Consider the following 25,653-nt stretch of genomic DNA (forward strand, 5'->3'; position numbering starts at 1 on the left):
AGTTCAAGGTGGAAAAGAGACCTGTAACTCACTGAACCATAAAAGGAAGTTCTATTAAACAAGAAAATAACACCTCACAAAAGTTGTACTCAAAGTGCTGTAGTTGTAGGCATTGGTTAAGCTTCAGGTGATGCTTGGACCAAAACTGACTAAAGGCTTTTTCGGTTTCATCCAATTGACCTAGTAACCTGTCAAGAAAGAATGAGAAAGTGACATTGTTGTTAATATTCGTTTCCACAGGAGTCTGTATAGGCTTATGGAGATAACATCTATGTAACATCTGTGTTTTGAGTCACTGTTATAAATTGTGGCAATGGCTTTATTGTGAAAGTCTTTGTTACCTAGGACTTTCTCACGGTTCAGCTGGTTCTCATATTTTCTGTTTTCAATCAGGACACCCTCAGTGCTAGGCAGAAACTTCACTTCAGCTGCCGCTGCTGTGCTTTAAAACATACCCCTGGTAACCTTACCTTCGTTTCTTTTCTTTGACAAGTGTGCAAAGCACAGCACCCAGCCAAACTGTTATTTGGAAATGAAACTCAACCAATACTTCCATCTCCCTTGAAATCCTGGGATGACACCATCTCAAAAGAGAAGGGAATGGCTTTCTCATAAAAACATCTCTGTAGCTGAATGCCAGATGAGTATCATCTACTTTCCTTTGTTGTTTCTAATATTATTCTTTCTTGACCCTACCAAGACCCAATAGCTGCTGTTCTATTCTATCCTTGGTTGTTTCAGATCATCTAGTGCTGTTCTCTCCTAAAAAAAAAAAAAAAAAGCATATTCCACCTTCACTCACCTTTCCATGGTAGCTACATTCTCAAGTTCATTGGGATTGAGTTTACTGGTGGAATTTTTGGTTGCTGGTTCTTGAATGCATGACAACAATGTGGCCCCTTGCTTTTCAAGTAATTTCAGCTCTTCCTAGAGAAAGGAAAATACAGTCTCTCTTATAAGGAATTAATGAAAGAAAATTCTTGGTAGATTTGGGGTAAGGGGAATGGTAGATATCTTTCATTTAGGAATTTAAATGCTATAAAAAGTCAAGCTGCAGCTTTATAAAATTAGTTAACTTTTGTATCTCACATGATACAAAATTCAAAATATACAAAAGGGCATATATTGGAATAAGAAAGTCTTTTGTCCCCAGCCCATCTACTTTCCCTCTCAAAAGCAACAACTGTTAAATTTTGTGTGTATCTTAAGCTGCTGTTGTAAATTAAAAGCAAAATTAGTTAACAAAAGCTGGTCCTAATCCAAGATAGTGACCAGAAATAAGAAAATGACAGATATTGGGGTTTCTGGTCAAGATGGTGGAGTAAATTACCTCCTCTCACAACAATATCAAAATTACAACTAAACTACAGAACCATCATTCAGAATCACCAGAAGTCTAGCTGAACCAAAGCCCTACAACTAAGGACATACAGAAGAGGCCACTTCGATACTGGTAGGAGGGGCAGAGATGCAAAATGAGCTGGTCCCACACAAACATGTGACCATTAAAAATTGGAAGGGACATCTCGGCTGCAGAGGACCCCCTAGAGGAGCAAAGGGTCCCAGCCCCACATCAGGCTTCCCAGCCCAGGGTTCTGGTGCTGGGAGAGAAGTCCCCATCTGGCTGTGAAAACCAGCACAGATTGTGGCTGAGTGAGAGGGAAGATGGCTACATCCCAGATGATCCTCTTAAAGGGTCTGCACATGAACATACTCGCTGATGGACTCACTTGCTCTAAGCCCCAGCACTGGGGCAGCAGCTCATAAGATGCCAGAGACATATGGGTAGGAACTGAGTTGTCCAGCTTCAGAGTGAGGTCTGGAGGGGAAGCTTTCTCCTGGATGGAGGAGCTGGAAGAAGATATTGTTCCTTTGTTGAGCCTGCCCTCTCCCAGCATGCAGACACAGGTGGCTGCCATATACAATATGTGAATCTCCATCAACCTGTCTAAGACCATTCATTCACCCTGCCCTGGTGATTCCGAGACCCTGCCCCACCCAACTTTTGGGCACCAGAGGCCCTTTCCAGTAGCTTATCCATACAAATGACCTTCCTTGGCTCATGCTGCAGACTTTCCTAAAATCTCTCAAAGGTTCACAATACCCAAACAAGGAGCACCTCGCTTTGGTGTGTCTTGTACATCTTGCCGAGCAGCGCCAAGCCTGGCACTAGACACAGCTGGCCTCAGTTTGTGGTTTGGCCTCTCAAGGCACCTTCAAGACCAGCTCAGGTGGTGGCCATCTGTGGATTGCTTTATGGCTCATGCCAGGTGTCCTTGGGCAGGGCACAGACTATGGCTGAACTTGTCCTGTGGCAGGGCCTCTCCAAGGAGACCCCCAGGCGGGCATGCCCAGTGGTCAGCTTCAGACCGAGCCAGAGTATTACCCAGCAACCTCCAAGGACAGCACAGCCAAAGGGCAGGCTGGGCAGGCACCAGAGCCCTGCTAAAGTGAATTCTGTTGTATAGGGTCAGCCCCTGCACCACAGCTCCTCCACTGTCGTCATGGCCAGTCCCCACAACCAATCAGCCCAAGGGTCAATCCCTCCAAATGATGTGCAAACAGAAACCAAGGCTCAACTGCAATAGGAGGGCACACACAACCTACCTGGAGCACCCAACTCTGATGACCAGGGAGACTGTGCCACTGGGCCTCACAGGACACCTACTACATAAAGCCACTCTACTAAGACTGGTAGCAGTTCTACGTAATATACAGAAACAAACACAGAGAGGCAGCCAAAATTGGGAGATAAAGAAGCATGTCCCAAATGAAAGAACAGAACAAAACTCCAGCAAAAGAACTAAACAAAATGGAGACAAGCAACCTACCAGGTGCAGAGTTTAAAACTCAGATTATAAGGACGCTCAATGATCTCAGGCAGAAGAAAGAGGAAGGAAACATAAAAATAGAGATAGAAAACATAAAAAAGAACCAGTCGGAAATAAAGAATACCATAACTGAAATGAAGAACACAGAGGAAATCAACAGTAGATTAGATGAAGCAGAGGATTGAATAAGCAATTTAGAAGATAAGGTAGTAGAAAATACCCAAACAGAACCAAAAGAAAGATAAAAAGAAGAGAAAACAATGAGGATAGTTTAAGGGGCCTCTGGGAATACAGCAAGCATACTAACATTTGCATCATATGGGCACCAGAAGGAGAAGAGAGAAAGCAATTAATTGAAAACCTATTTGAAGAAATAATGAAGGAAGATTTCCCTAACCCAACAAGGGAAATAAATATACAAGCCCAGGAAGTGTAGAGTCCCAAAGAGGATGAACCCAAACAGGCCCACACCAAGACACATCATAATTAAAATGCCAAAGGTTAAAGACAAAGAAAGAATCTTATAAGCAGCAAGAGAAAAGTAGTTAGTTACCAACAAGAGAACTCCCATAAGACTGTCAGCTAATTTCTCAACAGAAACTTTGCAGGCCAGAAGGGAGTGACAAGATATTCAGTGATGAAAAGCAAGGACATACTACCAAGATTACTCTACCCAGCAAAGCTATCACTTAGAATCAAGGACAGATAGAGATTCCCAGATGAGAAAAAGCTAAAGGAGCTCATCACCAACAAACCAATATTACAAGGAATGTTAGAGGGACTTCTTTAAGATAAAATAAAATAAAATAAAAAATATGAATAATAAAATGGCATTAACTACACATCTACCAACAATTACTTTCAATGTAAATGGATTACATGCTACAATCAAAACAGAGTGGCTGAATGAATAAGAAAACAAGACCTTTACATATGCTGCTTATCAGACTCACTTCGATTGAAAGACACACATTTGAATTTAAAGGGGTGGATAAAGATATTTCATGAAAATGGAAATGAAAAAAAAGCTGGGGTAACAATACTTATACTAGAGAAAGAGACTTTAAAACAAAGGCTATAACAAGAAACAAAGAAGAACCCAGTAATCCCACTTCTGGGGGCAGGGGGTGGTATTTATCTGAAGAAACCCAAAACACTACTTTGAGGGGACGTGTGCGTCCATATGTTCATTGCAGCATTGTTTACAATGGCCAAGATGTGGAGGCAGCCTGGGTGTCCGTTGATGGATGAATGGATAAAGAGGAGATGTTACATTTATACAGAGGGATATTACTCGGCCATGGAAGGGAATGGGTTTTGTCATCTGTGGCGGCATGGATGGACCTGGAGGAAATTGTGCTGAGTGGACTATGTCAGAGAGAGCAAGATAGGTGCAATGTGATTTTGCTTATATGTGGAATCTAAAAAACAAAACAAACAAAATGGAAACAAACTCATAGATACAGAGAACATTTTGATGGTTGCCAGATGGGAGGGGTAGTGTGGGGGTGGGTGAAAAAGGGGAAGGGATTAAGAAGTACAAATTGGTTGTTACACAGTAGTCATAAGGATGTAGGGTACAGCATAAGGGATATAGTCAATAATATTGTAATAACTATATATGATGTCAGATGAGTACTAGATTTATTGGGGTGATAGATGGGTAGGGAGTTGGGGGACAGAGTGAAAAAGATGAAGGGATTAAGAAGTACAAATTGGTAGTTACAAAGAGCCATGGGGACGTAAAGTAAAGCATAGGGAATATAGTCAATAAAACAGTAATAACTATGTATAGTGACAGGTGGGAACTAGACTAGTCAGGAAGACCACTTCTTAAATTATATAAATGTCTAACCACTATGCTGTATACCTGAAATTAATATAAAATAATATGGAATGTCAACTGTAATGGAAAACTTTTTTTTAAGGGGCAGAAGGTGAAGGGGAATAAGAGGTTCAAATTTCCAGGTATAAAACAAATAAATCATGGGAATAGAACATATAGCATAGGGGATATAGTCAATAATACTGTGATAGCGTGGATAGCACGGTGTCAGATGGTTAATGGACTTATACTGGTGATCACTTCTTTAGGTATATAAATGTTGAATAACTGTGGCATACCCCTGAAACTAATATAATATTGTATGCTATCTATATTTTAATCAAAATCTTAAAAAAGAAAAGACAGATTGAATGTTACATGCTAGAAACTGCCATGCAATAATAATGTAATAATTGCTAGCTGACCATGAAAACAACTTCATCTGATCTTGTCAAAAAACCTGCCTCTCCTTCCACCTACTCCCAAAGTGTGGCCTTATTCAATTATTGAAGTTTGGCTGAGATGGGCAACAGTTTCAGTTTGACATGGAAAGATTCCTACTTCCAAAGCAATTCTATTCTGCTGTTTTTACATAGAGACTGACTTAGAGCTTTTCAATTGGGGAAGATGTCAGGCTACCTCCTTCCAAATCCAGTAGCTCTAGTCCTCTACTCACACAGTGCAGGGTTAACATCTTATGTTAACCATAAGGCAAGGCAAAAGAAGCAGAGCCTGACCTAGAATTTTGCTGCCGGGAGTTCTGGGTTTGGTTCCTGGATAACACAGAATGATGGCTGGGTATGCCCTGGGAGTTAGAAGAGTCCCATAGTTACCAAACAACCCCCTCCACGCACATGAACACTGAATCTCCTTTACCTACCCCGGCCACCTCCAGTCTTCACAGAGCCTCCAGCTCACTCCCCGCGGAATTTTATACTCTCCACTCTGTTCATACTGAAATCTGTCCCTCTCAACCTCATGCCTTTGCTCTTTGGATCCCACCCCACGCCAGTATTCACCCCCTTGAAAGCTTCCATTATCCATATCCAGCCTCGTGATAGATTTGACTTCTCCGATTTAGCCCCTCAAAATCTTTGGATACCCCCTGTGGCTCTGTTCACTCCAGGTAACGCCACATGTCAGCCACTTGGCTGGTATTCCTGCCTGGGAACTGGACATATCCCTTCTTTTCCATTCTAGGTATCGGCCACATTTCTTCTTACCTCATCAATGTTCATTAAATATTTGTAAGTTGGATGAATTAATAATGGCTTGAAAGTAATCAGGTTACAGAAAGTATAGGATAAAGACAAAAAAGATATGACAGGGGCGGGAAAGCACTCATTAGTAAATGCTCTTAGCTTTTCCTTCTTCTTCTTACTCACTAGAAAGGGTCCTGGCTTTTGTCACTCAGTTTCTTAACTGCCCCTGAGCTTCCAGCATTACAGCAGTATTCTGGCATTAGCCATTATAATAAAAAAATATTATATATATATATATATATATATATATATATATATATATATATATATATATATATATAGTGTGTGTGTGTGTGTGTGTGTGTGTGTGTGTGTGTGTGTGTGTGATGCAGAGTTGGGAGGAAAGATGGAGGGGCCAAAAAGAAGCATATTGCTAGGGAAGCTTGAAAGAGAAACACACACAAAAGGCTGCAGAGTGTGAGGAAAAGTGTGTGAGAGAGGGAATGTGAATCTTAGTAAGTGATGTCATACATTGTGTATCCCCTTCACGTGGTTAAAAAAAATACAAAGGAAAATCGCGACTTGATTACTGCTTTGGGACTACACCACATGGTCAACTTCAGCAGGGTCACCAAAATGTGCCATAAACACAGGGAAAGTTTGAGCAACTATAATACTTGAAAAATACAAAGGTAAGTTGCTCAGCCCCAAAATGGAATTTGCCCTTGTCCACAGTAGTAACAGCTCAAAATATTGAACACCTGTACAGAGCAGGCACTGGCCAGTCAGCACAGATGGCAGATGCAATGCTGAAGCAATCATGACACCAACTGTGGTCCAGGTGCTAACCCTTTAGTTGCACCTGGGTTAGACTACTGACGAGATCTTGTGGGTCCCAGGAAAATGGGCCAGGGAAATGGAGTGGGGCACTCAAGGGATGTAAATATTTAACTCTTTTAACAATGGATATGGCTGTCCCAGTGTGTACTCATCATTATGGTTCTATCATTATGGGAAAAAGCAATTGGTTCAGAAGAAGACCCACTGAACAGGGCAAGGGGGACTATGTCAGGCTCAAAAGAATTTAAATTTTCTGGAAGAATTCTTTCCCAAGGCAAAGGTAAGAATGAATTTGGACATTCATTCAAAATGTATTTATAAAGACCTATTATTATATGCCAAGCATTGTGCTCGCCTGTGTCATGCCCTGGGGGTGGAGGTGGGGTAGGAAGGAAAGGGATGAATCAGAGCCTAAAGAATACATGAATGATTAATGCTTTATATTCCTTATTTCACTTCTATTACTTACCCCATTTCTGCCACTAAATGTTAGCTCTACTGTTCTACTTTGTTTATCATGCTAACTAATGAATTCCAGAATCTGGCCTTTAAAATGCAAGGCTTCATAAGTTAGAAAACAAGAAGTCCCTGAAAAACATGAGATGTCCCCTGTCCTCAGAAACTACGGAGAGAGAGCTTCCTGTGGCACAAAACTAGTTCAAAACACTGATTTGTTAAGGTATTAACATTGAAAATATTCGTAAGAATACCAATTTTATCTTCCTGTGCAAGAGTGATACCTGTGTCCCAATTCACTTCTAACTTACGTTCTCTGAAAAGCAGAGTTTGAACAAAGGGGTCTTAAAAAATTTCTAAGACTATAAAATTATTTCTAGGGCCTACGAAAATAACTTTTAATTCTGATTATTTTCTCGATTGTTTGTTGCCCTGGTAATATTGATGGAATTGTAATCTCTGAATACAAAATGGAATGAATACTGAATAGAACAAATACTGAATACTAAGCAGTATTCCTATTTGTGGAGATTACTCTATCACATGATTTAAGGACCACTGGCACTTTCCTCTCTCCCCTTGCATGATGAGAAAAGGCGCACAGCTCTGTTAAACTTCGTATTTTAACAACAACAACAACAACAACAACAAAACTGAGAGTCTTACTCCCTTTAAATGAACGTATGGTACAGTTGACTAGACTATCTACGAGCAGAAGGCCAACACTGTTTCTTGCCTAAAGAAGACCAGACAAAAGGTGAGAATCACCCCCTTTGAGGATTAGGAGGGAGACTGTCTGCTTCTGTGAACTGCTTCTAAAACCAGCAGGAAATAAAACAATGGGACGAGCTTTTTGCTAGGAAAGAAAGTCTGCAGGGCCTTTATAAATAGGATAAGAAAAGAACATAACATGCATAGTTATTTTATTGTACTCTTAGAGTCTGAGGGGCTTGTCTTGTTTTCAACTGAGATATAACTTATATACCTTAAAATTTACCCTTTTAAAGTATATCATTCCATGTTTTTCTTCCAAAACATTTTCGTTTCCCCCCAAAAGAAACCCATACCTATTAGCAGTCCTCCATTTCACCCTCTTCCCAGCCTCTGGCAACCTCTCCTCTACCTGCTTTCTCAATGGATTTGCCTGTTCTCAACATTTCCTATAAATTGAGTCATACAATACGTAGCTTTTTGTGTCTGCTTCTTTCACTTCACGTTGTAGCATGTTTCAGTACTTCATTCCTTTCTGTAGCTGAGTAAGATTCCTTTGTATGGATACACAACATTTTGTTTATCCATTCATAAGTTGGACATGTAGATTGTTTCCGCTTTTGGAGTGTGATGAAAAAGGCTCCTGTATGTTTTTGTGTGAAGTATATGTTTCAATTCTCTTGTGTATATATCTAGAAGCAGAAATGCTGGTCATACGGTAACTATATTTAACTTTTTGAGGACTTACCAGACAGTTTACATTCCTATCTGCAGTGTATGCGGATTCATATTTCGTCACATCCTTACCAACACTTGCGATTACCCATCTTCTTTATGATCGCCACTCTAGTGGATATATCACTGTAGTTTTGATTTGCATTTCTCTAATGACTAATGATATTGCACATATTCTCATGTGCTTAATTGCCATTTGTATATCTTCTTCAGAGATAGGTCTATTCAAATACTTTGCCCATTTTTTAACTGGGTTTCTTGTCTTTTTATATTGAGTTGTAAGAGTCATTTTTACTCGTATGTTCTGGGTACTAGACTCTTATCAGATATATGATTGGCAAGTATTTTCTCTCATTCTGTGGGTTGTCTTTTCACCTTCTTGATAGTGCCCTTTGAAACACAGCGGTTCTTAATTTTGATAATGTTTGATTTATTTGTTTTTTCTTCGGTTGCTTATACTTTTGGTGTCGTATCTAAGAAACCATTGCCTAATCTAAGGTTATGAAGATTACATCTATATTTTCACCTAAGAGTTTCATAGTTTTAGAATTTACATTTAGTTCTTTGATTAATTTTGAGTTAATTTTTATATATGGTGTGAAGTAAGCATCCAATTTCCTTCTTTTCCATGTGGATATCCAGTTGTCCCATGGCCAAAGGATCTTAAGCAGCTTCAGTTCCCATGAAGAGAAAACATCCTTAATCATTTTGGGCATTTAATTTTTGTACTGCCAGCACTCATGGAATAGCTTAGGGACCTTCTTCTGGGAACATCTGTACAAAGTCACAGGAGTTTTGGTAGGTTTCTTCTCTTTATACAGACAGGCAGAAGATGAGTGCTACCATACTGCTTGTAAACTGAGAGATGGCCTATCATGTGTCAAGTTACCTTTCCTCAGGAAATGGGAGCTCTCCTTGGAGAAGGATCCCATAGGCTGAAGAATTTGGGACACCTGTATGAACATGCTCTGAATATGTGCTCTAACTCTCCATCTGTGTGTGAAAAGTATATGCAGAGATGGGATAAGTGTGCTGAGTTGTATGTGCTTGTCTGGACTCACAGGATGTTGGCTTCTCCCAGAGCAGGCCAAAGCTGCGTGTGTATACAAGTCTCTCTCTCTTCCTTTCTGTCCCTCAGATGGTATAGCGAAATCAAGAGAAAATAAGGTTTCAAATCTTAGCATGAAGCCCAAGTGCTTACAATCTGATTGAACAGAAAATGACATATACTGAAACTGGGAGTACTCTATGACTATAAACATGGGTTAAGAGCCAACTTATCATTCAGCCTTAGGAAAAGGAATTTATGCTTCTAGAGAGGAGCCTTCTTTAAAGTCATAAATTGGCTTGAAAGTTTGAATCAAACTTTCTGTGAATGTTTATGAAATTTTTTGCTGTGAATGTGCTGAAATTTTTTTATTCATAAACAGATTGGTTTGATACACCAGTGTGGCCAAAAGAGAAGAGATTCTTTTGGAAGATAATTTTGAAGAAGTCAGAATAAATAAATTAGAATTATTCTAATTCCATAAAGCATTAGCAAATGAGACAGGGCTGTAAAAGTTCTCAAATTCGATGACTCTCCTACTCTGATTGGTTGATTGTAGAGGCAACTGGGTGCTTATGTGGATCTAAAATAAGGGGTCTCAAAGATCCCCAGGAGAAAGGAAATCAAGATATTAAGCCAAATTTCTTAATGCTGTGCTATTTAGACAAAAACTTTCCAGGGTGGGAGAAAGCCATAAATCATACCCTGTAACTTCTATAGATATTTAAATAAATTTAAAAATTCACTGATCTGAGGAATTAATCTTACATTGGTTGTTCAGTTGGAAAAGGTTTTTTTCCAAATGGAAAAAAAATTTAATTAGTTATAGAAATTTTGGTTAAAAGGTAAGTAATATACTCTAACAAGAATAAAATAAAATGTGTATAAATAACCACAAAAGTTACTAAGTTTTTAATAAAAGTTTAAATGTATTTCTTTTAAAAATATAAACCCTTTCTCTCTTTAAAGCATTTTTGGATGGAAAAAAAAATGTAACTCTAAATGATTTTGGTGTTTTTGCTTCTAATATATAAGGGACAAAGAAATCAAATTTGTGTTAGGCCAATAATTAGTAATAACAAAAGGCTTTAACACCCTGTCTTGTCTTTAAAAGGATGTTAATATTACTTGGCAAAATAAAGACAAAATTATATTTTAATCCAGGTAAAACTTAATCAAGGTAGACACTTGGACAAATTAAACTCTTTGAGAATTTTATCTTAAAATAGTTATACTCATAGGTCTTCTCCATGATTTTGGAGATGTGTGGAATATAAATGCAAGTATAACAGTTTTGTTTATGCAAGAGTTTGCATTTATTTTCTTACTAAATGGCTACTTAAATGAAATCTCCTAAATTCCTTTCACTTGTCTTACTGGCTAGATATGGGTGTTGAACCAAATTGAGATAAGATAATTAGAGTATGAAGTTATTTCTTATAGATGTCAGACAATACCGCAAATTATTCTACAAAGTTACTCCACTACATAATCTGAGCGAACTTTTAGCCTTCTTTGTGCAGCGTTGTATGTTTTCATACCAATAACAGCTTGTCACCATGCCCAAGAAAATGACCTTGTTCCATCTTGGAGAGTGGCCCTTTCCCTCCGTGGAACCCTTTGCTTGTGTAGAAGTGACAGAACACCCACTCATCCGCCCTTCCTGGGAACCCTCACTGCACCGTGCAGCAGGACCTCACTAGCTGGTTTCATCTCTCAGATACGTGTCCTCATCTAACATCCAAAATATTTTGCCTTTTCCCCAGAGACCTCCCTGATTGACCACGTTGTCGTCTCAGTGCTTCTGCTCTGTTCCTCTCCAAACCCTCCTTGGAACGAGGCAGGGAGCACGCTGACACGCCTAGGCCAGGAGCTCCGTGCACAGAGCTCTCCTGTTATGTTTGGCGTGCTCAGTGCCGCTCCCACGGACTAACGGACCACTTTGCAGGCTCCTGTGGTCTGTGACCTGTGGGCCTGGACCGCCAGCCCTTTTCTGGCAAACTTCTCAGAGGCACCCTACACCTGGTCTTCTGCAACCCATGCCATCTCTTCCGAGAATCATGGGAGGTGAACTTGGGCCATATATTTAGCAAAGAAAAGGATCAAACTTCTGAGAGACATTTCTAGGGAAAATTTCCAGGATGCTTTCAGGTTTTCACAGCTCCAATCCAGATCTTTTGGTAACTCAGAGTCACTTTAGGAATATATTTTGAACTCTTTTTCAATATCAAGCTCCTTAAAGAAAGAATTAAACAGAGCTCCCTGACACATGGAAGAATTAATTTTCCTCAACTACTAGACTCTGAGATTCCCCTAAATAAACTATGTGTTCCTTGAGTTTGCATTTTTTGTTTGTTTCCCAGGTATGTGGGTAGTCAATACATGTTGAATAAATGAACAAATCAAATGCCTAGCAAGCATTTTTTCAAATTTTGGGTCACAGATAAGAGTGCAGCTCTTCTCAAACTCCTTGCAGCAAGAATACATATAATGCTAAGATGTATCAACCTTCGAAGCCTCAGTTTGCAGCCCTCTTCAGTTCTTGTCTTTTGTGAAAAAATGGATTCCATCTGTTTGTGTTTCTGGAGGCAGAAGGGGACTGACACCCCATCCAGTCAGCCCCAGGGAGACTTCCTTTTATTGCGTGACCTAAAGAACCTGCCAAGCTCCCTTCTCAGCAACTCATAAAAGCAGTTTCGACGTGCTTTTATGAGTCATTTAATAGGTGCTTCTACTTAAACCCAGTTCAAAGCACCTTTCATAGTCTTCTTTCTCAGATTAGTCCCCAAATAAAAAGACACGTCCCTGAGAAAGTGAAGCAATATGTCAGCTTATTAGTCTGCCCCCAATTTTACAACAGCCACAGAAAAGCTTATGCTTCAAAAGCCAACTGACTTTCTGCTCTCCCTACAATTTCAGCCATTGTATCTTGTTCTGTCCTTAGCGGATCCTAGGCATGCTGCCCTTGAAGGGATGCTCCCACAGCTCATTTTGCCAGCACACAAGGCCAGAATGAGTTTCCCTTTGCTGGCATGCTTCTCACAGGTCTTCATTGCAATTCTTTTACATGTACCTCCCAGACTCAAGAGATTTTTCTCTTCATGTACTGTCTGTCTGGAAGGTTGAAGACGATCAGCGGCTGCCAAGTCACGGGAGAAGAGGGAAGAAAAGGACTGAATACTTCTCCCGGCTCTCGCCAGGAGGCTGACCATCTGCTGGCACAGAGGCTGGACTGTGAGAGGCCACTGACCACTCACCTGCAGCTTGTCCCACTGCCTTGTGTGGGACACGAGAAGCTCTTCAGTGGACGGCACGCCTCTGGGCAACTCCGTCGTGGCCAGGCAGGCCCCAAACGTCTGAAGCATCCGGGCAGTGGTTTTCAATGTCAAGGCAAAGTTTTCGATGGCCTGGAAGGTCAGACAATCATAGTAATGTGGAGGGATCAACATTTGCCAACATGCTTTCTCAGTGGAAGGACAGTAGAACTAGCTACTGAGCACCTGCAAGGGGCCATGCATCATACTTGGTGCTATACGTTTGCCTATCATCTCAACGATCCAGAGTGGGAGGTATTTTATCTCCATTTTATAGAAACAGGAACTCCAAAAGGTCAAATGACTTGCCCAAGATCATGTTACTTGGGCAGTGAGGCAGGAAGGCAGATAGGATTCAAACAGGGTCAGCTCTTTCCATTTCAAAGCATTGTTCGTGATCCTAAGGAGACCTAACATTAAATCTGACCCAGGATTAACACGGTAAAATGCTAAACAGGGCAGCGCCACCTACCCCTCTCTAATAAACCTTTCTTTCTCTCCTACACTGTACTCTACCCTCCCCGTCCGTGCACACGCACAGCCAGGCTTCCTGGCATCTCTAAGAAGCTTGTCAAATGTGGCTGAGAGGATATGACACTGAGGAAAAAGATGAAAGCAGTGATTAAGTCAGTAGTGACCTTTAAGAGTCATTTCTGTCACACGTGGGGAAAGGTCGGGGACCTCTTTCTCTCTTCTCCTTTACAAAAATTGACCTTGTTCTGCGTTCCCTTCCACTTAAGGACCCTACTCTGCCAATGGGTTAGTGACTTTGCAGCTAATATCCTTGTGAGATACCTGCATTTCAGCAGGGTGCTTTAGGAAACATGTGGCCTTGCCTAGAAAAAGTGACAGTGACCATCAGAAGGTGAATGGCTTTTCAGAGTCCCCAAATCATTCCACTCTGCTTTTGAGTGGAATGGCACAGCCTCACCCACTTCCTTCTGCTTCTGAGACAATTTTAGCCCTGGAGGGCCAGCACAATATTACCTTCATCTCTGTTCCCCCAGGGCACGGAACTACACGTGGCACAGAGGTAGGTGGCCCATAAACGCTGAATGGATGAATAGTAGGAGCAAAGAGGCCAAACCTAATTTTCATTTGGGACAGTTACGTCTGTTCCTGCATCATCGGAGAACATTTCTAAAAATCTAAACACACATCATAAAGAACGTGCCAGATCCGTGGTGGCCTTTCTTTATGCCAGAGGCCAGAGCTCAGGTGGGCATAATAAGGCTTCCAGAGCACGGCACACTTCCCCTTACTGTCTAAACCCGGTTTTCTCTACACCATTTTCATACTTGAAACATTGCTGTGGATGGAGTCTCCCCTACTAGCACAAGTACTGATAAAGCCACAATCTTTTATTTTTTTAAGTTTTTTATTTTTCAATTATAGTTTACATATAATATTATATTAGTTTCAGGTGTACCACACAGTGATTAGACATTTACATACCTTAGGAAGTGATCATGATAAGTCTAGTACCCATCTAACACCACACATAATTATTACAATATTATTTATTGACTATATTTCTTAGGCTGTACTTTACATCCCTGTGACTATTTTTATAACTGCCAATTTGTACTCCTTAATCCCTTCCCCATTTCACCCTTCCCCTCAAACCTCCTCTCATCTTGCAACTATCAATTTGTTCTCTGTATCTGTGAGTTTGTTTTGACATAGCAACAATCTTTAGGCCTGGAAAGTCAAACACTAACTTTTATAAAAATCGTTCTTTCAAGTTTATCAGTATTATTAGTTTCACATAATCTAACATCCATATAAGATACTTTCAACTGCATTCACTAATAGCCTATGATAAATAACATATAAAAATCCAATTTATCAGGGAATTATAAGAAAATATGAGGTTATTCAGTATTTAGCTTCACATGTACTATCTCTTATGATGCGTCTCAATTAGGTGTTATTCTTATCACTACCTCACATTCTGTAGATGAGGAAACTGATGCACATTGAGGTTAAGTAACTTCCTCAAAATCACACCAAAAATAAGTGGCAGAACTGGAATTGCACCTGGGTGATCTGGCTCAGGGCTGGCTCTCTGAAGCACTATGCTACATCATCTCTTGGCAGCAAAACTAGACTTAATAAAACTAGATTTAAATCTAGATCAATGAAAGATCTTGGCTTTGAGAGCTGAAGACTTAAATTAGAGTCCCGATTCTAATCGTTTCTACTGTGGGATCTTGGGTAAGGTATATAATGCCTCTGAGTCCCAGTGTTCTCATTTGAAATATAGGGATAATGCTTGCTCTGTTTTTGCAGGGTTTTTCTGAGGGCCAAAAGTAATAGCAAATGTGAAAGGATCTTGGACACAGTAAAGTACCACACATGTGTAATAACAAGAATAGTAATATCTCGGTGAGTCAAGTGTGAGTCCTGCAAATATTACCCTGGAAGTAGAGGAAAGCCAGAGACTTTCTATGGAGGGGCCTATTAACAAATTAACTTGATTCCATGTGTGTGAGTAGTGAATAATCACCTTGGAAGTGGCACAGAGGACCTTATCCTGATGGGGTGATGAAAAAGAGCTTGGCCTTAGTCTTGGCTCTGCCCCTACTTGACTATATGGCCGTGGATAAGTCACCTCTGCACTTTGAAAGTCAGTTTCCTTATCTATAATAAGGTGATTGAAATAAATGATCTTTAAGGTTCTTTTCAGTTCTAACTTTGTATGAGTCTCAAAGATCTGACACCCAGAAAGCACACTACTACCAAAAAAAAAAAGTTCTATACATTCACAACATGTAAGAGTATGTATATGTGTGAATATGTATTTCTAATTATATGTGCATATACAAAATATATACATAAAACATGCAAAAGATACACAAAGAGTATCTCTGATGTTTCAACACTACTTGTGTTTTTTAAAGTTTACAATAATATGTATAGCACATGCACAAACACAAACCATGGATACAAACTAGGCCTGGGGGAAGAGGGGATGTGTGTACATGTCTGCTCATGTCAAGTCTTTAAATAATCAATTTCATGACCGCAATCTTCTTAACTTCTCTAAGTTCTTAAAGAACTATTTTTGTCTTTGGGGTCAAAGTGCATTAGTTTTCTTCTTTATTTGTTGCAAATGTGTGTTATTTCAAAAAATAAAAAAGATCTGAGGCAACTTGAAAAACATGAACAACATAATAAAAGAAAGGACTGGAAGAGAAATCAGAGCAAAAGGGAGAGTTGGCTAGCCCACTATGGCTGGTGGGATAGTAAATTCTTTTGATTTTTTAAAGCAATGTATTAAAAGTCTTGCAAGCAAAGAAAGAAAGCCTAGAAGTACTCCAGGTTCCATGTTTTATACTCGTATGATTTAAAGAAATTGCATCCCGGAACGACCCTCATCACACTCAGGTATGGTGTTCTGCATTAGCTTTCCTCTGTAACTTTCAGGTTTAAGCTAATTTAGAATTATATGTTTGTGAAGAATTTCACATTCCATTTTTTGTTGTTGTTGTTGTTTGTGTTTGTAGCAAAATTTTCTTGGAATCACCATTATTATGGTAAAACTGATGAGAAGTTTAAAGGGTTCTTGCCCCATTCATGGGCCTTCCTCTAGGTTTTGGGAACGGACATGCCTTCTTTGAAATTACATGGCATACAAAGAAGTGAGGGATTAGAATCTGTTGCTTTGAAATTGTGTTACTAGAAATCTACTTTTGTTTAACTCTTAAATTTCCTTTTTTTTAAAAAAGAAAAGTCAGAAAACAATATGCTCTAAAACAAAGTGTATTCTCCTACCTAATTAAATGTAGTTCAGGTATTGGGCAACATGTCTCCAAAGTGACCAGATACAGAGAGAGGTCTGCTGACACCACAAGTTGTCATCAGAATGGTGAAGGGAGCTTCTGATTTTGCTTAGAAAAACCTCGTTTTTTCAAGGGTATCGGGATTAGGAGAGCAGGGAAAGGGGAGTGACAACTTTACATAGCAACACTTACTATCTGCTGAGTTTCTACTTCACTTTTTCCTCAACATTACTGACACTTCCAGTTTAGCATCTTAACCACCAATCTGAGTAAGTGGGAAAAGTAAAATATTATGTGTCAGGTGCTTTCACAGCTTTCAATCTGTCTATATACATTAGAATCATCTGGGGAGTTTTGTGGAAAACTAATGACTGAGACCCATCCCAACTCAAGTAAATTAATTTCTCTGAGGTATAGTAGGGTATTAGTATTTTGAAAATTCCCCAGATGCACTCTAAGTGAAATTCCCAAACCCCCGTGCCAGAAGATGAGGTAAGGTGAAGACAGTCAGCAGGAAAACCTCCAGCCTCTTCCCTTCGCTCTATTTCTCCCCCAGCCTGTGGCTTGGAAAACCCAACCTTCCCGATGTTAGCTGGTCATGGGCAAAGACCTCCCAACAGTTGATCTTAAACTCCCCTGTCTTGTGCTAAACAAGGAGAGACGATGAAAAGGGCACACACGTTGGTACTCACAGTTCGATGATTTATCCACTGGCTGTGGCGATATTCCAAAGTTCCCCCTAAGTCCTCTGTCAGTTGGCTTTTGTCAATGTAGCCGTGAAGGTCGGAGATAGAATTTAACACAACAATCTATAAGGGGAAACAAATGAGTATATTCTTCACAGGTAATTAAATAATAGTTCATCTAGAGTCTACTGTTATTGATGTAGTACTTCAACTTGGCCTTCTCTGGCATTTGTCTTTAAAATGATTACTACAGCCAGCAGAGGAACATTTTAACGTCCCTTTCCGTTTCCCCGCTTTGAGAGAATACCGAAGTGTGGAATATCTGTGACAAAATGGTAACTTAGAGCAGGAAGATCAGACCTAAGCTACCGAAAAGTCAGGTCTTGCTTGAGATGAATTTCTGTTCAAAGTTCCCAGGCTAAGGTATCATCTTCAGCCGACAAAATCAAGTGCTGTACTGAGACCTTGTACAAATGTCTGAGATGAGACGCTCAATAAAGGATGGACTGGTGAATGTAAAAATAAAATTAGAATACCGGGACCTACTGAGGGGTATGTATGAAAAACATCACTACCTTGATGCAACTCCCTCCCCCCATGAAGAATGTTGATGTACCCCGAATTTATCTTTGAAGGTAATAGGGATGGGTTTTCATAAATTAGCAATTCTGCTGTTGAACACAGCCATGCTGGTCAATGAATGCCCACACATCTAGAGGAAGACGACACATTCCAAGTTGCACTTTTCTACTCAGCTGCAGTGGCCCTCACGAGGGCAGGATCCTGGCTCTCTGTCCCAGACACTATATCACACCCCCTACTCAATCCCTAACTGGGAGCAAGGACTGTCACTCCTATCTCTGAAGGACCTCCCCCTAAAGCCTTTAACTGATGATTTTATATTCATTCACACCTTGTTGATTATTTCAAAAGTTGATTTTTGGTCAGAGAACATAAGAATACAGGCTTTCTTCTATTGTTATACAGAATTAGTCAAGTGATAAATCTACTTTGGAGTAAAAAGAATATAAGTTAGGGCCCAGCATCTACAGGTGGAAACCAAACTGATTTATGCATGCAATAAATACGTATTGAACTTCTAACAAATGCCAGGCTCTGAGGGGTAAAGTAGTAAGCATGACAGGCCCTGCCTTCAAGGAACTGAGGTTTTAATGGGATTTGATTATCACAAATCACTATGTTCAGGCCCTATGCCTTTCTCCTTCATTTCTGAAAAAGAGTTTGGAAATTTATAAAATTATTGTTATGAGAAAAAGAAAAAAAACAACCCTGAATCTATCTATGCCTTTCTCTCCTAATAATTTCAAACCACTTTGGGGAATTTCAAAAAGATTTTTAGTCTTTCTAAAATTAGAAATTATAGGACACGTAACAAGAAATTATCAAGTGAAAAACGGATTTTCTTCTGGAAATATTAGTTGCTATGGTAACACTCGGAATTTTTTTTAAATACCATTATGCAACATCATATTGGGCTGAAGCAACTCTGCCCCACAGCCTGGAGTTTCAGAAACCTATCCTGCCAGCTGTACATCTTCTGTTCCACTTAACTGAACGAGAGAGGGAGGCGTGCTTTCCACACTTGCCAGGACTCTGCTTTCTCATCTTTTCCGCGGAAACCCCAATAAAGGTCAAGGCTTTTCCCTTCATCTCGCTTCTGCCTCCTGGCCAAAACCTGGTGCTTCCTCTATGGGCCTGCATGGCATGAGGTGACTGCCCTCGCTGGGACCTGTGAGTATGATAAACTTTGCCCTTCGAACCTCATTCTCATTTCCTCCTGTGGCAGCACCAGCTTTATCGTACCACATCCAACATGTACATTCTTAGAACAGCTGTTATAGATTAGGAATATCTTACTTTTTTCCTTTTCAGTATATGTTTATGTTATCTATAACTGCTTAAAGCTGTCCTTTCAAGGAGATATGCAATGTTTTAATTATGAGTTTCCTGTATTCTGTCACAAACTCCATTTTAAGAAACCAGTTTGCACGTCCATAGCCTCTGTAGGGATTTTTACCAGATTTTCTTAGCCACTTCACATAACAATTTGGACAGGCTGCTATGAGTACAGCTGCTCCAGAATAGATTAAGTGCCAGCAATAAGCACTCCGGAATGCTTTGCTATTTCAAAGCCCCCTCTCCTTGGGTAAAGGTGCAGCGAGGCTATGACTTAACTACAATTACATCCTGGTCTACCTGATTCTTCTAAGAGTCGTGCAAAATGAACTCCTTTCCCTTCAACCTGTGACAATGTAACTATTATCTAACTAGCAATGAGCAGGGAGATGTTATAACAAGAGAGGACAGGCAGCTACAAAGTAAAGTGCTAATATCCCAACTATGTTTTTAAAACAAAGTAAGGAAGACAAACCAACAGTTTGAACTGTCATTTAAAAGGCAAAATATATTTTGAAGTTTGATTACATCAAGCTTGGTTACCTAGGACTCTGCATTCTGTGACACATCTGTGCTATGAGGGGAGTGCAACCTTCCCTGTAAGGTAGTTCGTAGAATAAACTTTTTGCATTAAAAAATGCTCTGCTAAATGTGCCAATAGTTTGGGTGACAGAGTTTTCTAAAACGTTGATTTTAGTTTAAAATTAAAAGTATAATGGAAGACTTGAAACCATAAAACTCCTAGAAGAAAATATAGGAAGTAAACTCTCAGACATTACCCTTAATAACATTTTTACCAATATATCTCTTTGGGCAAGGGAAACAAAAGTAAAAATAAACAAATGGGTCTGCATCTAACTAAAAAGGTTTTTCACAGCAAAAGATAACATCAACAAAACAAAAAGACATCCTACTGAATGGGAGAAGATATTTGCCAATGAAACATCCGCTAAGGGGTTAATATCTAAAATTTATATATATATATATATATATATATATATATATATATATATATATATATATATATAAAAAACTCACACAACTCAACACCAAAAATCCAAATAATCCAATTAAAAAATGCACAGAGGACATGAAGAGATATTTCTCCAAAGAGGACATACAGATGGCCAACAGACACATGAAAATATGCTCAACATCACTAATCATCAGAGAAATACAAATAAAAGCCACAGTGAGATACCGCCTCACTCCAGTCAGAATGGCTACTATCAATAAATCAACAAACAACAAGTGTTGGCGAGGATGTGGAGAAAAGGGAACCCTTGTGCACTGTTGGTGGGGTTGCAAATTGATGCAGCCACTATAAAAAACAGTATGGAGTTTCCTCAAAAAATTGAAACTGAACTACCTTATGACCCAGCAACTCCACTCCTGGGTATTTATCCAAAGAAATCCAAACCACTAATTCAAAAAATATATATGCACCCCTATATTTACTGCAGCACTATTCATAATAGCCAAGATATGGAGACAACTGAAATGCCCATCAATAGACGACTGGATAAGAGACTGTGGTATATTTATACAATGGAGTATTACTCTGCCATAAAAAAAAGAATGAAATCTTATGATTTGCAACAACATGGATGGACCTAGAGGATATTATGCTAAGTGAAATAAGTCAGATTGAGAAAGACAAATACCATATAGTCTCAGTTATATATGGAATCTAAAGAACAGAATAAACGAACAAGCAAAACAGAAATAGACTCATAGTTACAGAGAATAAACTGATGGTTGCTAGATGGCAAGGGGTTTGGGTGATGGGTAAGAAAGTTAAAGGATTAGAAAATACAAATTGGTAGTCACAAAATAGTCATGGGGATGTGAAATACAGTATGGGGAATATAATCAATAATGTTGTAAGGACTATGTGGGATGTCAGATGGGTACTGGACTTATCGGGGGGATCCCTTCATAGATTATATATTATAAATGCCTAACCACTGTGCTACATACCTTGAAGCTAATATACAATAAAGTTGAATGTCAACTATAATTAAATACGTGTATAATGTTCACAGTATGTAAAGTCCAGCATAGGGAACATAGCCAATGGTATTGTAATCGCTATGTACAGTATCAAGGGGTAATAGACTTGGTGGGGTTATCGCTTTGTGAGGAGTGTAAATGTCTAATCATTATGTTGTTTTTGTACACCTGAAACTAATAACAAATGTATTTTTAAAAAGTACAATGGGTAGGGAATCACCATATTACCATGAATAGAAGTAGCTAAAGGTATAGTATCAAGATAAAGTAGACGTCCATTCTCTCAGAATAGATGCATCACATGAGAAACAGGGTGCGAATCACATATGTATCTACATGGATAACAGCACTTGGAAAGGTGTGTTTTATACACAACCAGGGAAACACATACGGCATTTAGTCAAATGTTCAGTTCAAACTCCAAAGCCCTTTCAGTGACAAAAAGCAACTGACTAGTCTTCATTTCTGAAGGGGAAGAAGCTTGTGAGTATTATGACAAATTCATTAACTTCTCGTAAGTCATCATCTCTCCCCCATAAGAATTGCTACTCAACTCAGGAAAACAATAAGAAACTCACGGCTTACATTTCCCTTAAACTCTCAAATATTTTAAAATAAGTATTTAAAGTAGAGTGAGAAATCCATTTTGAGTTTGGTTAATACCCAAAGTAGAGGGAAAGTATTTCAATAATTTGATTAGTAATATAAAATGGAACCAAAAGAGGGAAAATAAGAATAAAAAGGAAAGAGAAAAATATGAGACAAATCCCTTGTCCAAGATGGTCAGTTATCACTGACATGGGTTAAATATTTTCCCAGAGCAGTTTCAATTAAAGTGGGGTTTTTCTGTTTGCTTTGAACAGATAATATGTGTAGGTGGTACCAAATCCAAACAGAAAAAGAATCTATCTAAATAGAAAACTAGTCTTCTTCTTGTAAAGAATATCATTGTATATATAGCTTTGTGCACACATGGGAGAGAATCCGTAGAGTAACTTGTATAGGTAGGTCAAAGAGTGTACATTTTTATTTTTGATAAGCACTGCCAACTAGTCCTTCATACAGGTCATTATCAACTTCATCCCATTGGCAAAGTACGAAGGCGCCTGTTTCCCCCACATCTCTGCCAAAGTTATAGGTAAAATTTTTAATCTTGTCATTTTAATTTGTTTTCCTTTTATGAGTATTGCAATATTGGTTTTTATTTTTACTCAACAGTTGCCTATATTTATGTCACCCCTAAATTTTATTTTTTATTTTTTTTAAGGAGGGCGCAGCTCACAGTGGGCCATGCAGGGATCGAACCAGCAATCTTGGTGTTATTAGTACCATGCTCTAACCAACTGAGCTAACCGGCCTCCCCATCACCCCCACGTTTTAGATTCTTATTTTCTTTCACCCGTACTACTACAATTTCTATTCTTCCTTCAATCTCTTTCTACAGTCTTGAACAACACCTTCAGGTTTGTATAACTTCAGTATCACTTACCCAAGTCACTCCCTGACTCAAAAACCTTCACTGGATCCCCATTGTCTACTGAATAAAATTCAGACACTTTATCCTTATATTTAAGACCTGTTCCACGTTTCCTACTTTTTCTTCCAAAAGATAATCCTATATGTATTCCAACAAAGAGCTTCCCCCATGGACCTCACGTAAAGTGTGTACTTCCTGCCTCCAGGTCCTTACACATGCTGCTCTCTCTGCCCAGATGTCTTCCTCTCCCTCCCTGCCTGTGGAGTCCTGCCTTCTTAGCAACCCAGCTCCATGCCATCTTATCCACATGCCCTAACCAAATGGAGATAAGATGAAAGGTCATGCTTACCGGCACTTTCATTTTAAATTCCTCTCGATAGTATTTAATGCCAATGTCAGTGATTGTCCGCTGGATAAAGCGAGATGGACGAAGGATGAATATGAGCTGCAAGTTTCCTGGAAATGCTACCTGGAAGGATCAAGAAAAGTGTCAAGGCAAATACCACATCCATTGGTCTCCGCTTGTCCAAGACCACAGCTGACAAAGTTAAAGTAGACACCATGAATGCCAAAGAATTGGAATGTATTTCACAGGATTTCAGAGCTGAAAGAGATCTTGGAGATCAGATAATCCAAACCCCTTCTTAAAAACCAAACCAAATAAAAACAGACACCAAAAAAAAGTTTCTGATTATAAAAATAATTCATACTCCTTTTTTAAAAAAATTGGGAAATTAATAAAAGTATACATAGAAAAAGAAAACTACTCATGATCTCAACCATTTTGAATATTTTAATCTAATTGCCTATAGGCTATTTTCTCTGCTTAAGTATTTTTATCATGGTTGAACTCATATTGTAGAAAAGTTTTGTAACATGCCATTTCACTTAATATTAATACCATGAGCTTTCATTCTTGTTATTAAAAATTCTTTGTAAATATTATTTTTCATGGGTGCACAATTTATTTAACTATACTTTATTGCTACTGATTTAGGTTTTTCCACATTTTTGCTACTATAAATAACATTGAAATGAACATCTTTATCCACATTTGGGAACATTTTCTCTGGCACAGCTTCCTAGAAGAATTACTGAGCCAAAGACCTGGTATTTTAGGGGTTATTGATGCATATTATTCCTAAGCTGCTTTCAGAAAGTTGCTCTCATCTTGAGGTGAGATCCTAAGAAATGAGATAACTCAGATTTATATAACGACTTAGTGACAAAGTTGGAAATCCATATCCATTGCACATGGTTTTCCAATCTTCCAGTGGTTCCCAAAAGCAACCTCTTGAGGTGCTTGTTAGAAAAAAAATCTGGTCTTTGCCCTGAAATGTTTTGATTCATTAGGACTGGGATGAAATCCAGGTATCTGTATTTTCAACAAGCACATGAAGAGATTCTGATTGGTAGCCCAGTTTTGGGATCCTGCACAAGAGTATCTTTTAGGCACAAAGTGACCAGTGCAATTCTTGAACAAATTAGGCTCAAGTATTAGATGAGTCAAGTATTGTCTATGGACCTGGGACATCAGAACCCTCTTGAGGCCAGACCTCTGGATAAGTAATGGGCATTGTCAAGTGTCCAGATCCTTAGGGCATCAACCATCATTGTAGTTATCCCCAAAATAAATCCTGTAACCAAAACCAAACCAAAGGGACAAAACAATCCATGCACAAAGGAAGGGAGACTTATCTTCTCCCCTCTTCGAAATGCAAGGTCCCAAACAGAAGAACCTTCTATTTTGTTATGTCATGACAGGACAAGTGAGACATTATTTGTGTATCTGGCTGAGGCTCTAAAGCAATCTGAGAGAGACTTTGTCTACGTGCATGTCTGTGGGTGTGACTGCCTCTGTAAGCAGGCATAGGTGAGACTTCAAATGTCCCTCTCCTGTCCCAAGCTCTCCACACACATTACCTGCCTACCATGTCCCATTTTCTTCAGCCAGTCCCAACTGCCTCAGGGAGCCTGTGCTTTGGTGGAAATCCTGGTGTAGCTTGCCCTGAGGTGTCTCTGCCTGCTAAGTCCCTGATCTGAGGTCCCCACAGAGAAGGACACATATACTTGCTGAAAGGTAACAAATAGGGATCAAAATCAGACTAGTGAGATAGAAAGGGAAACCCCACAAAGGTTTAATACCAAAAAGAAGTTAATGCCAAAAGCAAGCACACCTCCAATAAAGCTACTTAAATACCAATTTGTCTGGTTTATCCAAGTGTCTTTGTAATAGGTGAAAAAATAATTTGAATACTAAAATGAAAACTCTCTTAAACTGAGTGATCCCAAAGCAAACTCTATGACAAGGATTCAGGTATAAAGTATTTATTGAGGAGGTGATCCCAGGAAACACAGTGAGGATTTGGGACAGGGAGGGTGATAGTGAGACAGTGACGGCTGGAGAACTAATGTATTAATGAGGGGGTACTGCTGCTGGCAAGAAGGGCTGGGACTCTCTGAGATATTGGGAACATACCTCACAATTGTCCCACTGGAGCTGGGGTATTTACCTACCAACTCCCATGACTCCATAGCTGCAGGTCACATCTGCAACATTAACTTCCCAGCATTCTCTACCTGCACCTTTTCAGTGACCAGAGAAATCAATAAAGTAGAGAGACTCAGGAAGCCTTTGACATGCTCAGGAATTCTCTGCAGTGACCTTCAGGTGGTAGAGGGGATACAGACGTGACACAACAGCCTCTGCTACAAAGACTTCCCCAAAATTTAACATAAAATAATCGCCTTTTCCTTGTGACTTTGATATAAAATAACTGAATAAAAATTTGAATTCCTTGTATAGAAAAGCA

The 25,653-nt window shown here is 39.4% G+C and overlaps 1 protein-coding gene across 15 annotated transcripts in view; it reads right to left on the reverse strand.

Moving 5' to 3' along the window:
- MCF2L2 (MCF.2 cell line derived transforming sequence-like 2) overlaps window positions 1-25,653 on the reverse strand; it is a 210,309-nt gene that overhangs the window by 120,739 nt on the left and 63,917 nt on the right. For 11 of the 15 annotated variants that reach the window (XR_012494951.2, XR_012494952.2, XR_012494953.2 and 8 more), the window contains exons 5-9: window positions 23,190-23,309; window positions 17,440-17,556; window positions 12,906-13,055; window positions 803-927; window positions 74-188 (exon numbers count right to left, since the gene is read on the reverse strand). Coding sequence is in view for 12 of the 15 variants with exons in the window: in XM_019735803.3 (XP_019591362.3) it covers window positions 74-188; window positions 803-927; window positions 12,906-13,055; window positions 17,440-17,556; window positions 23,190-23,309 (627 nt within the window). In the remaining 3 variants the exon portion in view is untranslated. The remainder of the gene's footprint in view (window positions 1-73; window positions 189-802; window positions 928-12,905; window positions 13,056-17,439; window positions 17,557-23,189; window positions 23,310-25,653) is intronic. The other 4 variants (XM_088793938.1, XM_074328544.2, XM_088793935.1 and 1 more) reach the window with 3 other exon arrangements.

This window comes from Rhinolophus sinicus, chromosome 17, assembly GCF_057876585.1.
Source record: "Rhinolophus sinicus isolate RSI-liver-muscle chromosome 17, RSI-T2T, whole genome shotgun sequence".
NCBI lineage: Eukaryota > Metazoa > Chordata > Mammalia > Chiroptera > Rhinolophidae > Rhinolophus > Rhinolophus sinicus.